The 14,276-nt window shown below is 42.1% G+C and overlaps 1 protein-coding gene across 2 annotated transcripts in view; it reads left to right on the forward strand.

Moving 5' to 3' along the window:
• The window catches only part of PLXNC1 (plexin C1), a 160,706-nt gene that overhangs the window by 23,096 nt on the left and 123,334 nt on the right, over positions 1-14,276 (forward strand). For both annotated transcript variants that reach the window (XR_002734521.2, XM_023226012.2), the window contains exon 3: positions 10,862-10,996. Coding sequence is in view for 1 of the 2 variants with exons in the window: in XM_023226012.2 (XP_023081780.1) it covers positions 10,862-10,996 (135 nt within the window). In the remaining variant the exon portion in view is untranslated. The remainder of the gene's footprint in view (positions 1-10,861; positions 10,997-14,276) is intronic.

The following is a 14,276-nucleotide window of genomic DNA, read 5'->3' on the forward strand; positions in this document are numbered from 1 at the left end:
TTTCTTTGGAGGAAACCCAGTAACATATGGGAGGGAGTTTGTTTGTATACACATTCTTTTAAAATATACATTGATCATCTTTCCTGTTGTGTTAGCTTTATTTCCTGGGGAAGGGTAAATACCCATCCATCATTCTACACAAGTCACTGGGTGACATCTGTAGCTCCACCAATGTGGTCAGGCTTATTGGACCCATTTGCCTGGCAGGAGTTTCCATCAAGCCTTTCTGGGCCTCCTCACCAATTATCTCTTCAGATTTGGGATGTTTTTGACGGATGTTTTGACAAGAACACTGTTTCCCCAAAGCCGAGCCAACCAAACTGCTACATGGTGAATTGGAGGTGAAGGAACACTCGTCTGTAAATAGTTCCCCATGGGACGGCCTGGTGTTGCCTGTCCTGTGTGTTCACCCAGCAGCCTGCATGCAGCTGGCTAGCTTCTAGAGATGTGGCAACGAGGGAGTGAGACCAAGCTGCAACTTCATGCTGCTGAGGAGGCCACGATCGAAGTCTCGAAGTCTCGCTCTCCTCAGGGTCTGTATGGGGTACCCATTCAGAAGCTACCTGTGTGGCCTCCTTGTTTTTTTAAGGTTTGAATAACAAAGGCAGCTTTTTGTTGTTTGTTTTGTGACTGCTAATGTTTACACAGTGCTTCCTAGATGCCAAGGGACTCTATGTCTTCTAATGAATTCAGTCCTCTCCATGACACGATGGGGCAGGCCCACTATTCCCATTTTACTAATGAGGGAATCAAGCCCCAGAGAAATGGGATGATGTTGCTCAAGGTCACACAGGGGCAGAGCAGGGATTTGAACCTGGAATGACTTCAGAGACTGCACTAAGATCCCCTATGCTACACTGACTTTGCAACCTCTGCTGCAGACATGGGGACTACTCTCTGAGGATTCTGGGGGACACGTGGGAGACATGCGGATAGGGGCCCATGCCCTGGCAGGGGACATATGTTCCTGGGGTGAGTCAGGTTTCCTAGAGGCTCAGGAAGGAGTCCCAGCCTGAGAAGAAGGCGGACAATCTGACTGAGGGTACACCTCACTGGCATGGTAACTTCTTGGGAATTAACACCCACACCCAAGCCGCCAATAAGAGAGAAGTTCTGTCCCTCAGAAGAAGGGTGTGAGGGATGCACTTGAGCTGACTTGGCCCGCCAGGCTCCCTAGGGCAGCTCAGTAATGCCCAAGTCTCTCTTCTATATCCTGTGTACAGATTCTTGGATGTAGCCCCTGAATTTACCCAGAATCCTGAAGACCCAGGATCGTGCAGATAATTTGGAAGCTACTGATAATCCCCAAATCCCTTTATTCAGAAGCTTTGAGCGTCTCCCTTGCCAAGGCTTGTCACCAGAACTGTTAGAAAGGACGAACACTGATAGACACAAGCTTGGCTCCTTAAGCCACAGCGTGGGGGAACTAATGAGCGGCAAAAAACAAAACTCAACCCGACGCAGACAGTAGGAGGAGGAGTAGAAAGAGGGCTCGGATCAGCCACAGCCTGACTCCAGTTTCTGAGTGATCATGAGTTGACGGCATTTTGACATGAGCCAGGCACTGTTGTATATACCTTGTTGAATGAGAGTCAGGAAACAGCAGTTGGAGCCCAATTGCTGTTTTTTACCACCACCAGTAAAAACCTGGCTTCTTAAGTCTCTGCAAATCCTATGAATTGCAATATAATTTGGTGTAATTTGAAGCTTCATGTTATTTACATAATTTTTCCTTATTGTAAAGGTAATATATGCCCATGTAAAAAGTTTCAGAGTTGTGGGGGGTGAGAGGACAGCAAATAAAAAATTACCCCTAATTGTGTTGTGCAGAAGCGACTCCTGTCAGCATTTTGGATTCTCTATTTATGTAGTTGAGGTCAGATTTTGCATCCCATTTTTGCATCCTTTTCTTCAGTTAGTGAGGGAAAATGCTTATATTAAAATGTTATTGTAAACCTTTTGTAAATAGTATTTTTAAATAACTATATCATATTCTATTATTTGGGTACATTATTTTGAACTTAAACTAAGATACCAGATCACTTTAAAAGTATCTTTAAAGACACTCATTTTCCAAGGAAGACGGCATTACCTCCAAAGGTAAGATTCCACTGATGATCTGTGAAGAAACTAAAGGTTACAGTATGCCAGTACCTTTACTGTCCTCCTTCTCTTGCCTTTAGACCTAAGTCCCTTTATAAGATTTTGGGGAAATAGAAGGAATTTAGAACTCAAAGTGTCCTTTGAGAGCATCTAATCTGCTCTTTTATTTGATCAGTGTACAGTCCCATGGTGGTGAGGTGAGTTATGTCTCGTCACCCCCCGCCGTTATTTCCCCATCCTGCTTCCTTTCGGAACATGATTGCATGCTGGATTTTTTTCAGTTGTCAGCATCTCCACTGAGATCAGCTGAAAAGTATGGTCACACTGAACTCAGCTTTGCGGAATTCACATTTCACATGTTGCACAACGTATGCATTTTGGTAAACACACACCAAGCCTTTCTCCAGATGATAGTACAGCCTGTCACGTGGTTTGGATTCCTTTGAGCTGACTCTGTTGCCTCTAGAAAATTGTCCTTATTTCAAGGGCAGAATTGCGTATTTTGAGCTTTTCCAGGTGGTAAAATAAGTAATAACGGAATATGCATGAAATTTGAAATTTGTAACTTTATGCATGCCCATTAACCTTTCTTGTAAGCATAAAAGATAAGAAGGCAATGGGCGAGGAAGAATAATGGCTAACATTTCTGAGCTCCTCCTGTGTGCTGGGCATTAGAACCAGCATCTGCACGGGTTAACTGGTTTAATCCTTACCAGTCAATACCCTCACCTCCACCACTTTATCAATGAAAAAACCTAAAGCCTCGAGACGTTAGGTGTCTTGTTCAAGGTGCTCTGAACCAAAATAATCTGTCCAGAGCCGGAGCTTCTATCCCCCAACTAAACTGCATTAACTCTTACAGAGCTTAGTAGAGTTTGAGGAGATGGTTTTTGTTATATTTCTTCCTAATACTGGAGTATAAGGGTTGATACCAAGATGCAGATGTTTGAGGTTTCATGAGAAGGGGCCAGAAACCTTGTGGTTTAGTTTGTTCCTATTTGGGGATGGCCTCCTAGCAACCCAGCTGAGTGCAGAGCCCGTTCCTCTCAGAGCCGCACATAGTTCATGGGGGTCTCTGAATCTCCTTTGGGGCCTCAGCTTTACCCCAGTCGCTCCTTTGTAGGAAAGACAGGGATTCTGTATTCCAGTTGCTGTTTTGAATGGTTTCATCAGTGAAGACTAGTGTCTTCCTGACCTCCCAGGGACTGTAGGATACTGGAAGGATACTGGTAGGATACTGTTCAGGATACAGGAAGCTATATCACACAGCTCTATCTTGTCCCCACATCCAGTCTTGAGGTATTTCCTATGTGCTTGGAGTCAGACTGGTTACCTATGTGACCCTCAAAAAACTCTACTCCCACTTAATGGCTTTCTTTCTTTTACTTATTTATTTTTTTCTTTTTTGAGCCAAGGTCTGACTCTGTTGCCCAGGCTGGAGTGCGGTGGTGCAGTCTCGGCTCACTACAACCTCTGCCTCCTGGGCTTAAGTGATTCTCCCACCTCAGCCTCTTGAGTAGCTGGGACTACAGACCTGTGTCCCCACACCTGGCTAATGTTTTGTATAGACAGGGTTTTGTCATGTTGCCCAGGCTGGTCTCAAACTCCTAGGCTCAAGAGATCCTCCCACCTATGCCTTCCAAAGAACTGGGATTATAGGCATGAGCCCCTGCACACGGCCCCATTGATGGATTTCGTTTATTCAAATCACAGCAAAATTAAACCAGCTCCAAAAAGTTCTGTCTGAATTCAAACAGAAGCAAAATCTCTGTACTACCTAAAGAGTCTGCCTTGACTGTGGTTATTAAAGTTTTTGAATGAACATAAGAGAAAAAAATCTTTTGTAAAGACAGGCTCTACTATATACCCAGAAAGTGTTCAAAAAAGGAATAGGAGAACTTGGGGAACCTAGAACAGGACCTGGGACCGGAAGTGGTGGTGGTGGTGGGGATGACTGAGCTAACAGACCAAAAAATTAAAACAGCAGGAAGTGTCAAAACTTGGAAGTGGGTTCATTGGTGGGCCGTTTAGGATGTCATGCGAAGCCTACTTCAAATTCTCTCTACCTCATTAATTCCAATTTATGAGTTTTGCAGGGACTCCCCAATTTGAAACTTTTACTCCCATATAATCCACAAATCTAGAACCTGTGATTGAGACTGTATGCTTCTCTTACTATCTACGCTGCAACAAGTAGATTGGAAACAAAAGAGAAATTTGCCTTAATTTTTATATTTCATCTTTGTTACTCCTAACTACTGAGGCACATTAAATACTTACCTTGCTTTCTCCTGTGTGTGCGTGTGTGCGTGTGAGCATGCACGCATGCACAGGTATGCATGTGTATGTGTATGTGTATGCAGGCATGCACGTGCATATGTGTGTGTGCACTTGTGTGTGTGTATGTGTGGTTTAAGTCTCCTTCCCAGCATTTCTCAGAAACTGCTTATGGAAAAAAATAATAATAATTGAAAGGGTTGGCTTGTTTGCCCTTCAACTAGTTAGCCCCCCAGGGTGAGGCATAGGAAATTAAATTTGGCATAAAATATTATAGCTTTTTGAACACCTGTGGCTTTTCCATCTCATGGTAATCTTAAAGAAAAAAAAAATAGTCTTTTGTTTTCTCCCCCCGCATTTTCCTCACTGTGGTATCCTTCCCGTGGGTGGTCTTGAACCTGTCTTGCAATTGTATGGTGTTGAAGTCTCCGCTCAGTTAATTTCAGCAGTGTCGTTGGGAGTTTTGTATGCGACAAAAATCCCAAGGCTAGTTAATAGTCTACCATGAGGCTGCAGGAGGATGTCAACAGAAACAATATGTTGACACGAACTGAAATTCTCCATCAGAGAAAATTTGTTTTCTACACAGGCTTCAGCTGGAAAAAGCTGAAGAGCTCTATAAAATCTTGAATGCTAATAGAGTCGTTTTTCATTTAATAAATATTTATTGGGCACCTTGTATGTGCCAGGTACTGTTCTGGGTGCTGAATATACAAAGGTGAACAAAACAGGCAATGCCCCTGCTCTCTTGGTGGGAAGAAAAAGACAGAAAACAAGTAAATGGATTAATCAGCGATAAAGACAGTTTAGATAGTGCTAAGTGCTATGAAGAAAACAGAGTGATGGGTAGAGAGTGACAGAGGTGTTCAGCGGAGAAGTGATCAGGGAAGGCTTCTCAGAGGAGGTGATGTTGGAGACTTGAAGGATAAAGAAGTATGCAAGCATACACATGGAGAAGGTTCAGATTGACTTCAGATTAGATCTATATTAAGGTCGTATCCTGGAAGATAAAAATCCACATCGTGCCCAAGGAGTGTGTGTGTCAATTGGATGAGATTTCTCTTATGCAAAATTCAGCCCATTTTGGGTTTTTGTGACTCATTGTTACTTCCTGCATTGCTTCACTGATCATGTTCTTTTTCCGAGGCTGCCCACCTAAACTAAGCTGAGGAAGGAACGTTTCCCTTGCTCCAGTCTTGCTGGCTTTTGTCTCTGTGTTGATATTCTCATGAAGTTTGCAATTAGAAAGTCCAAGTGTTCCATTAGTGCCTGTGGGCTGGGGCTCAGGCTAGGTGAGAGACGATATTAACACCGATGTGTCCTGTCTCATCTGAGAGAGATGAGACTCTAGGGGTCACAGAGGCAGAAATCCCTCACCCCTCTGTGTAGCACATTTAGGACCTTTGTGGTGAAAACTAAAACTTCTTGTCCTGTCCTCAGGATTATGGAGAGCATTGTTTGCATAATCTAACAAAAAGAAAAACAATTTGACTTACCCTCAAGGATTTTTAAATTTAAATTTTATGTATTTATTTTTAAGGTAATACAATGATATTGTTTAAAACTCAAAAGAACCAAGAAAATATTCCGTGAAAGTCACCTGTTCTTGACTTCCAAGGCAACCAATGATAGCAGTTTCATGGATATCTTTCCAGAGATAGTTTATATCTGTCTACAGGCAAAAGAGTGAAGATATTCTTCCTCCCTTTTGTTGAAACATAAAACACAGTAAACATATATGTTACATATGTAAAAATACCTGTATATGTAACTGTGTCTGTATTTATAAATATATGTACATATTTCATATTACATTAACTATAATACAAAGAGCTTTCTAATTATTTTTATAGCTGAATAGTATTCCCTTGTTTATACTATAGTTTACTTAACCAGTTTCCTATTGATGGACATTTCAGTTGTTTTAATCTTTTCTTTATAACATATAATGCTACAATGAATATATATCATTTCACGCACACACACGCACACACACATATATACACACACGCATACATACATATATATATATGTGTGTGTGTGTATATATATATTTATATGAGGGGCTGCAGGGTCCAAGGGTATGTGCTTTATAATTTTGATAGATGATGCCAAATTACCTTCTAGAGAGGTCTGGCTTCCATCATTGATGAAACATACTAATTTAAACCCAGCATCTATGGCTATCAGGACAAGCTTCAGTGCAAACCACGCTAAGTAGCTTTTTCAGGAAACTGATTGGTAAATCCTGGGCCACAGAACTTTTTGATAACTTGTAAAAAAATGAAAGAAAGAAAGAGAGAGAAAGAAAGAGAGAGAGAAAGGAAGGGAAGGGAAGGGAGGGGAGGGGAAGGGAGGGGAAGGGAGGAGAAGGGAAGGGAAGGGAAGGGAAAAGAAAAGCTTCCTTGCCGCAGTTCAGACTTCTAGAGAGAATACTGGTGCTTCATTTCCAAGGTACCAAGTAAATAAATCAATGTTGTACCCAACTGGATCTTTCCAGGTGCCACCCATCTGTATCAATGATGCTCCAAGAGTAAATAAAATAAGCCCCCAATAAATACTGCAGTGCAGCTCCTAATTTGCGTAAAATGGATGAGTGGTGGCATAAAGTATGTTTTTACTTTGTAATTTTAAAGCAAACCCCACAGACACAATGTCATTTCACCTCAACATATTTCATTATGTATGTCTCAAAAACTACAGTTATTTTCTTAAATAATTGTAACCATAATGCCATGATCACAGCTAATAAAATTATCAGTCATTCTTTAGGATCACTTACTATCCAGTCTGTGTAACTAAATATTCCCAATTGATTTAAAAATGTATTTAGAGGCTGGCGGATCACAAGGTCAGGAGATCGAGACCACGGTGAAACCCCATCTCTACTGAAAATACAAAAAATTAGCCAGGCGTGGTGGCGGGCGCCTGCAGTCCCAGCTACTCAGGAGGCTGAGGCAGGAGAATGGCGTGATCCCGGGAGGCGGAGCTTGCAGTGAGCCGAGATTGTGCCACTGCACCCCAGCCAGGACAATAGAGCGAGACTCCTCTCGAAAAAAAAAAAGAAAAAGTATTTAAAATGGTTTTGTTCAAATTGGTATTTGCATAAAGTCCTCAAACCAAATTTGGTTGTTCTATTATCTAGAGCAGTCTCCTCCCTTACTTTTATTCCCTGCCACTGACTTAACTGAAAAACCAGGTCCTTTGCCCTATAGAATGTCTCTTACCATGTGTTTGGCTTTCTGCTTCCTTGTGGTGTCATTTAGCTCGTTCCTCTACTCCTGCTTCCTAGTGCTACATGGAAGTTAGTGCTAAAGACTTGATTAGATTCAGGTTCACCTTTATTGGCAAGAATACATTATGGGTGTATGCTGGCCAGTGATGCTTTTGCCATGATGAATTCCTGAAGAGATGCCAGGGCAGCAGCCTCTCTTTTCTTGACCCTTCCTTGAGAATATTTCTATCAATGTTTGTTTTTTTTAAAAAAAAAAAAACAACAAAAAACTGGCTTCCTGTTTCTCTTTGCTTATACAACTGCTTTCCAGAACCAGATCAACTGAATCTGAGCTGATTAATACAGCTAATGAATTAGAGATGGCAAATCCTGGCAAGCCCATACCTTGGTCAGTGCCTGTCCCTTGGCTCCGCTACAGGATTCTGTACAGCAGTGTTGGCCAAGAGAACTTTCTGTGAGGATAGAAGTGTTCTACATCTGTACTCTCCAATATGGTAGCCAGTCACCACAGGTAGCTAGTGAACACTTGAAATGTTGCTAGTGTTTTTAATTAAATTTAAATTTTTAATTAAATGTAAATTTAAATAGCCATTATGTGGCTAGTGGTTGTCATATTGGATAGTGCAGCTATAAAGTCATTTTAAATGACTTGAGACACACACCTTTCCTACCTCCCTTAGGACCTAACTGCTTCTGTTTTAAAAAGAGCTTTTAAGAAGTCATATTTCATATGTTTGGTTAGTGAGATTGACTTTTACAAAGCTGCTGCTGAATTTGGTGAGCAGTCCAAGGGCTTCAGGTGAGCCACTATTTGCACAAAATCCACCTGGGCTTGACCCAAGGAGATGATAGAAGGAAGTCACTGAGTCGCCGGGCAAAGCTAGACTCAGGCCCAGGCCCTGGAAAGGGAAAATGAATGCAGGAAGTTGCTCTGTGTGCAAAATTGATAAGAAGCCTTTGGCTAAACAGCCGATACCTAACTGCCATCAGGATATATGGGTATAGGCATATTATTGATTAGTAGATGTGTGAAGTAGACTTTGTCCAAAAAGAATCTCAGGTGCCAAATTTTTCTTTTCAAACCACGCTTCCAATGTAGCTGATATCTACAGTGGTGGAGATATGATATAGATAATCTATCTGGATGTGTTCAGACTGACAAAATGTTGAACGCCTTCACTTTTCAAAGTAATGGGTACAAATTGTGTTAGGTACAAAGATGATTAAAGGTTAGGTACAAAGGTGATTAAGACATGGTCCCAGGCCAGGCACGGTGGTTCACACATGTAATCCCAGAACTTTGGGAGGCAGAGGCAGTGGATCACCTGAGGTCAGGAGTTCAAGACCAGCCTGGCCAACATGGTGAAACCCCGTCTCTACTAAAAATACAAAAATTAGCTGGGCGTGGTGGCGCATGTCTGTAGTCCCAGCTCTTCAGGAGGCTGAGGCAAGATAATGACTTGAACCTGGGAGGCAGAGGTTGCAGTGAGCCAAGACCGCACCACCGCACTCGAGTCTGGGCAACTGAGCAAAACTCCATCTCAAAAAAAAAAAAAAAAAGAAGACATGGTCCCTGCCCAAAGGGAACTTGCAATCTAGTAACAGATTATTATCTATTGACTATTGATTATGTGCTAAGCATCTTTCATAGTTCTTATTTGATCCTTACAAAACTGTAATAAGGAAGGCACTATTAGCCCCATTTTAGAGATGAGGAAATTGAGGCCCAGGGAGATTAAGTTACTAGTTAAAAGTAGTGCAGCTACTTAAAGGATGGAGGCAGGATGCAAACCCAAGCTTAAGCCACCATTGTACTTCTCTAGCACTGTAGGATTAGAGTCTCCTGATGGGTCTTCATACTCACCCTTCAAACCCCGCCTTCTCACCATCTCCTCTTGCTCCTCAACTCATGACCATGGCCTCCTCTGTCTCATGTACAGTAAAAGGCAGGTTTTTTTACACAGGCCCACAAGATCCTTGATTATCCTTCCCCTGTTATCTTACTATCTTATTGTTCACTCCTCTACCTCTCTCCACTGAAGCCACTCTGGCCTCGTCCCATTTTAGTTTCTTTGCACTGGCAGGGCTGCTTTTAAGAACATGTTTCATTCAAGTATGAAAATAACTTATCTCCTGCAAGTCTAAATAAATGCCACCTTTTCAGTGATACCTACCCTGAACATAATATTCTCTTAACCCCGAACCCCACTATATTTTGTAATTTACTTTTTTCTTATTAAGTTGCTCACCCCACCACACACACACACAAGAATGTAAGTTCTATGAGGTCAGGAGCTCTCCCTTCCCCATTTTGTTCACTGCCGTTTTTCAAACACCCAGAACAGTGCTGGGTGCATAATGGGTGTTTGGTAGATGTTTGTTGACTGAAGACGGATGAAGCTCAGGTGTGTCCAATTTAAAAACCACTGAGCACTGAGTCACACTTGCGTATATTTTATATGTGAACACAAACCTACTTGTCTGTATCTGCCACGTTAATCTGGGTCACTTCTAACGGGGTGACGATCAGAGTATCCTGTGCAAATACATGTGGGAGCTACTTCCTTTAATTTCCAGTCTCTCTTGAGACAGCACTAATGAAGCTGTCACTTGTGGCTTCCTATAGGACCAGACATGGTCAGAAATTGTGGTCAGCCAGCTTCCACATATGAGGATACTACCCCAGCCCTGAAGAGCGGCTTTTTTTGTTTGTTCGTTTTTTATGCCTTTGCCCTTACAAAAGAAGAAATACTCTGCTTGTTATTACCAGCCTTGTTGAGGACTGAGATGTGGGAGGGTTGATTAAGGAGCATGGTACCTTAGGTGGTATTTGTAGTGAGTGAAAAAGGATGTAGCTTTATGATTAAGCTACAATTTTCGCTACCCTGCTATTCAAAGTATTGAATAGAGGCTGGGCGCGGTGGCTCACACCTGTTATCGAGCACTTTGGGAGGCCGAGGCAGGTGGATCACGAGGTCAGGAGATTGAGACCATCCTGGCCAACATAGTGAAACCCCATCTCTACTAAAAAAATTAGCCGGGCAAAGTGCGTCTATAGTCCCAGCTACTCGGGAGGCTGAGGCAGTGGAATCGCTTGAACCTGGGAGGCAGAGGTTGCAGTGAGCCAAGATCGTGCCACTGCACTCCAGCCTGGTGACAGAGCGAGACTCTGTCTCAAAAAAAAAAAAAAAAAGAAAAGAAAAGTATTAAATAGAAACCATGTTTCTCTTTTTGAAAAAAAAATAGGTTATTCTTGGTGAGAATTTGACTTCAAATTGTCCAGAGGTTATCTATGAAATTAAAGAAGAGACACCTGTTTTCTACAAACTTGTTCCTCATCCTGTGAAGAATATCTACATTTATCTAACAGCTGGGAAAGAGGTAGGTAGAAATACTAGTTATTGCTTCTGATTTATGAATAAAAATGGTTTAATCGATGTCATTATCTAGTAGCAAAGCTTTTACTTTGAACTACAGAGTTTAAGCAGTGCCCTAGGCTTCGAGGAGACCCGCAGTGGTTCACAGGCATGGAATTAAAAACCTTACTGACTGTCAGTAAGTAAGCAAGAAATATTATCTATTTAGACAATTTTATTATTGGCTATATTTCCAGTGCCAGGGTTTTCAGAGGAGGGTGTGCTTGCAAATGGGCACATAATCAGCAAGGTAACTGAATTTACACATTTATTGTGTGGTCACTGAACGGTTAGATGCATTTATGAATATACCCAATGGGACTGGCTTTGGAATTTGGGGTTAATATCAGGCCACAGTCTCATACACATTCATGAACCAGGAAATATATGGTACTAACCCTCCCCCTCTTCATTTATCTTGCTGTTTTGGCTTTTCTTTTCCTTCTGCTTACTGAAATAAAAGTAATATATTTTTATATTTCCTTCATCTTTACCAAGTGCTTTCACCAAGGGAAGGAGAAAAGAAACTAATTGATAGTGAGTCTCTACTATGTATTAGTCACTGTTCTTTGCACGATCTCTGTCTAGATGCACAGAATTATGTACATACACATACACACAAGTGTAGAAAACTGTTAATGAAATATGTTACTGACTGCACATAGTGGCTCATGCCTGTTATCCCAGCACTTTGGGAGGCTGAGACGGGAGGATCCCTTGAGGCCTGGAGTTTAAGGCTGCAGTGAGCCATGATCGAACCAGTGTACCCTAGCCTGGGTGACAGAGCAAGACACCGCCTCACAAAAAAAAAAAAAAAAAAACAGAAAAAAAAAAGGCTGGGCATGGTGGCTCACGCCTATAATCCTAGCACTTTGGGAAGCCAAGGCGGAGATCACCTGAGTTCAGAAGTTCAAGACCACCCTGGGCAACATGATGAAAACCCATCTCCACTAAAAATACAAACAATTAGCTGGGTGTGGTGGCGCATGCCTGTAATCCCAGCTACTTGGGAGGCTGAAGGACAAGAATCGCTTGAAACCAGGAGGTGGAGGTTGTAGTGAGCTGACATCACCACTGCACCCTAGCCTGGGCAACAGAGTGAGACTCTGTCTCAAAAAAGAAAAAAAAAGAAGAAAAAGAAAAAGAAGTGTGTTTTTAATTTAATGAGATAGTTATCTTTGTTTTATATGAAGAATCTAAGACTTGGAGAGGTTAAATAACTTGTTAAAGAATATCTATATATCTATATATAGATAGATAGATATGTATGTATATATTTATAGGTTAGCTTTTGCAGGGCTAAGACAAAAACTCAACCCTGATTCTAAAGCCCGTGATACATGGTATTAAATCCAAAATTTGTGAAAACTGGACATTCCCTGGCTCAGTGGTTTTGACCCATGACCATTTGAACATGGAAAATGCAAAGAAGGTAATTGAGACTTACATAATTCTATAATGGATGTAACAGATACTCTCAGCCCACCCCTGGTTTTCCATTCTTTTCCTTTCAGTCATTCTAAGGAGAATAGCAATGACAGCCATCTACATGTGCTTTTTGAGTCATAGATAAGATGTCCAAGCAATTTGTAGTTTCTGGTATTGTTATAAAGATGATATTGTTCTTTGCACATTGAAAAGTCAGTTGTATCAAAATGAGCACATTGAGATGGCCACATCTTCCCAGAGAGCTTGTAAACCAGTCCTTCACCATGTAGAATCTCCTATGCCAATTTGCTTCACCATTCAGACACTTTGTATTGTGTTTCTTCCCTGGGGATCCCATCTTTGAAAGACCTTTGTCTACCCAACAAACTGCACATATTAAGTAACGGTTCCCATTCCCAGGGTTTATTTATCAAGGGCATCTCAAAACTGCTGGTCAGAGTACTGACTGCACTCTCACATGGAGCTGATAAAATTTCAACCCAAAGCAAAGAAATTTGATATCTTGCTTAATCCGTGCATGTTTTTCCATTCAGTTTTTTGAAATATTGCAAATAGCTCATAAGCCCCCATTACTTCCTTCATGGATAGTAATGGAACTCCAGAACTCAGGACCCTAGGCTGGGAACCACTATGAAAAGCCACCAGTAGTTGATGGGTTCCCACTTTCTAGAAAGCAAAAAGTTCTAGCCTCTGGTCATTCAAAGCCGGAAGTCCTGGGGAGAGTTTTTAACTGGGCATCAAAGCTGGTTAGCCCTGCATTCTTCACTGAGGATTACTGCTAGAGATCCTGTTATTTGAACTCTGGCTGAGCAAATATAACCCCTAAAGAGACAAAGCCCAAGGAAGGCTCTTTCCTAGGCTGTTGGGGAGATAAGAACAGCCAAACTGGCCGGGCGCGGTGGCTCAAGCCTGTAATCCCAGCACTTTGGGAGGCTGAGACGGGCGGATCACGAGGTCAGGAGATCGAGACCATCCTGGCTAACCTGGTGAAACCCCATCTCTACTAAAAAATACAAAAACCTAGCCGGGCGAGGTGGCAGGCGCCTGTAGTCCCAGCTACTCGGGAGGCTGAGGCAGGAGAATGGCATAAACCCGGGAGGCGGAGCTTGCAGTGAGCTGAGATCTGGCCACTGCACTCCAGCCTGGGCGATAGAGCGAGACTCCGTCTCAAAAAAAAAAAAAAAAAAAAAAACAGAAAAAAGAACAGCCAAACTAACAAACTAATAAGCTATGGGATATCCATGAAATGGTATGATATGGGGCCGCTACAGATAATCATATGGAGATGTGTGCATTTATGTGGAATAGTCACTACGGTCTGTTATTAAATTAGAGAGCAGGTCTAATGTATTTTTAGTGTCCCCCCTCTCTCTCTGTCTTTTTGGTTTTTTTTTTTTTTTTTTTTTTTGAGATGGAGTCTTGCTCTGTTACCCAGGCTAGAGTGCAGTGGCACAATCTCAGCTCACTGCAACCTCCGCCTCCACGGGTTTGAGCAATTCTCCCGTCTCAGCCTCCCTATTAGCTGGAACTACAGTCACACTCTACCATGCCCGGGTAATTTTTGTATTTTTTTTTTTTTTTTTTTTAATAGAGACAGGGTTTCACCATACTGGTCAGGCTGGTCTTGAACTCCTGACCTCAGGTGATCCACCCACCTTGGCCTCCCAAAGTGCTGAGATTACAGGCATGAGCCACCTTGCCTGGCCCTCTCTCTCTCTTTTTTTTTTTTTTGTTTGAAACAGAGTCTCACTCTGTCACCCAGGCTGGAGTGCAGTGGTATGATTCGGCTTACTGCA

Source organism: Piliocolobus tephrosceles, chromosome 10 (genome assembly GCF_002776525.5).
Source record: "Piliocolobus tephrosceles isolate RC106 chromosome 10, ASM277652v3, whole genome shotgun sequence".
Lineage (NCBI taxonomy): Eukaryota > Metazoa > Chordata > Mammalia > Primates > Cercopithecidae > Piliocolobus > Piliocolobus tephrosceles.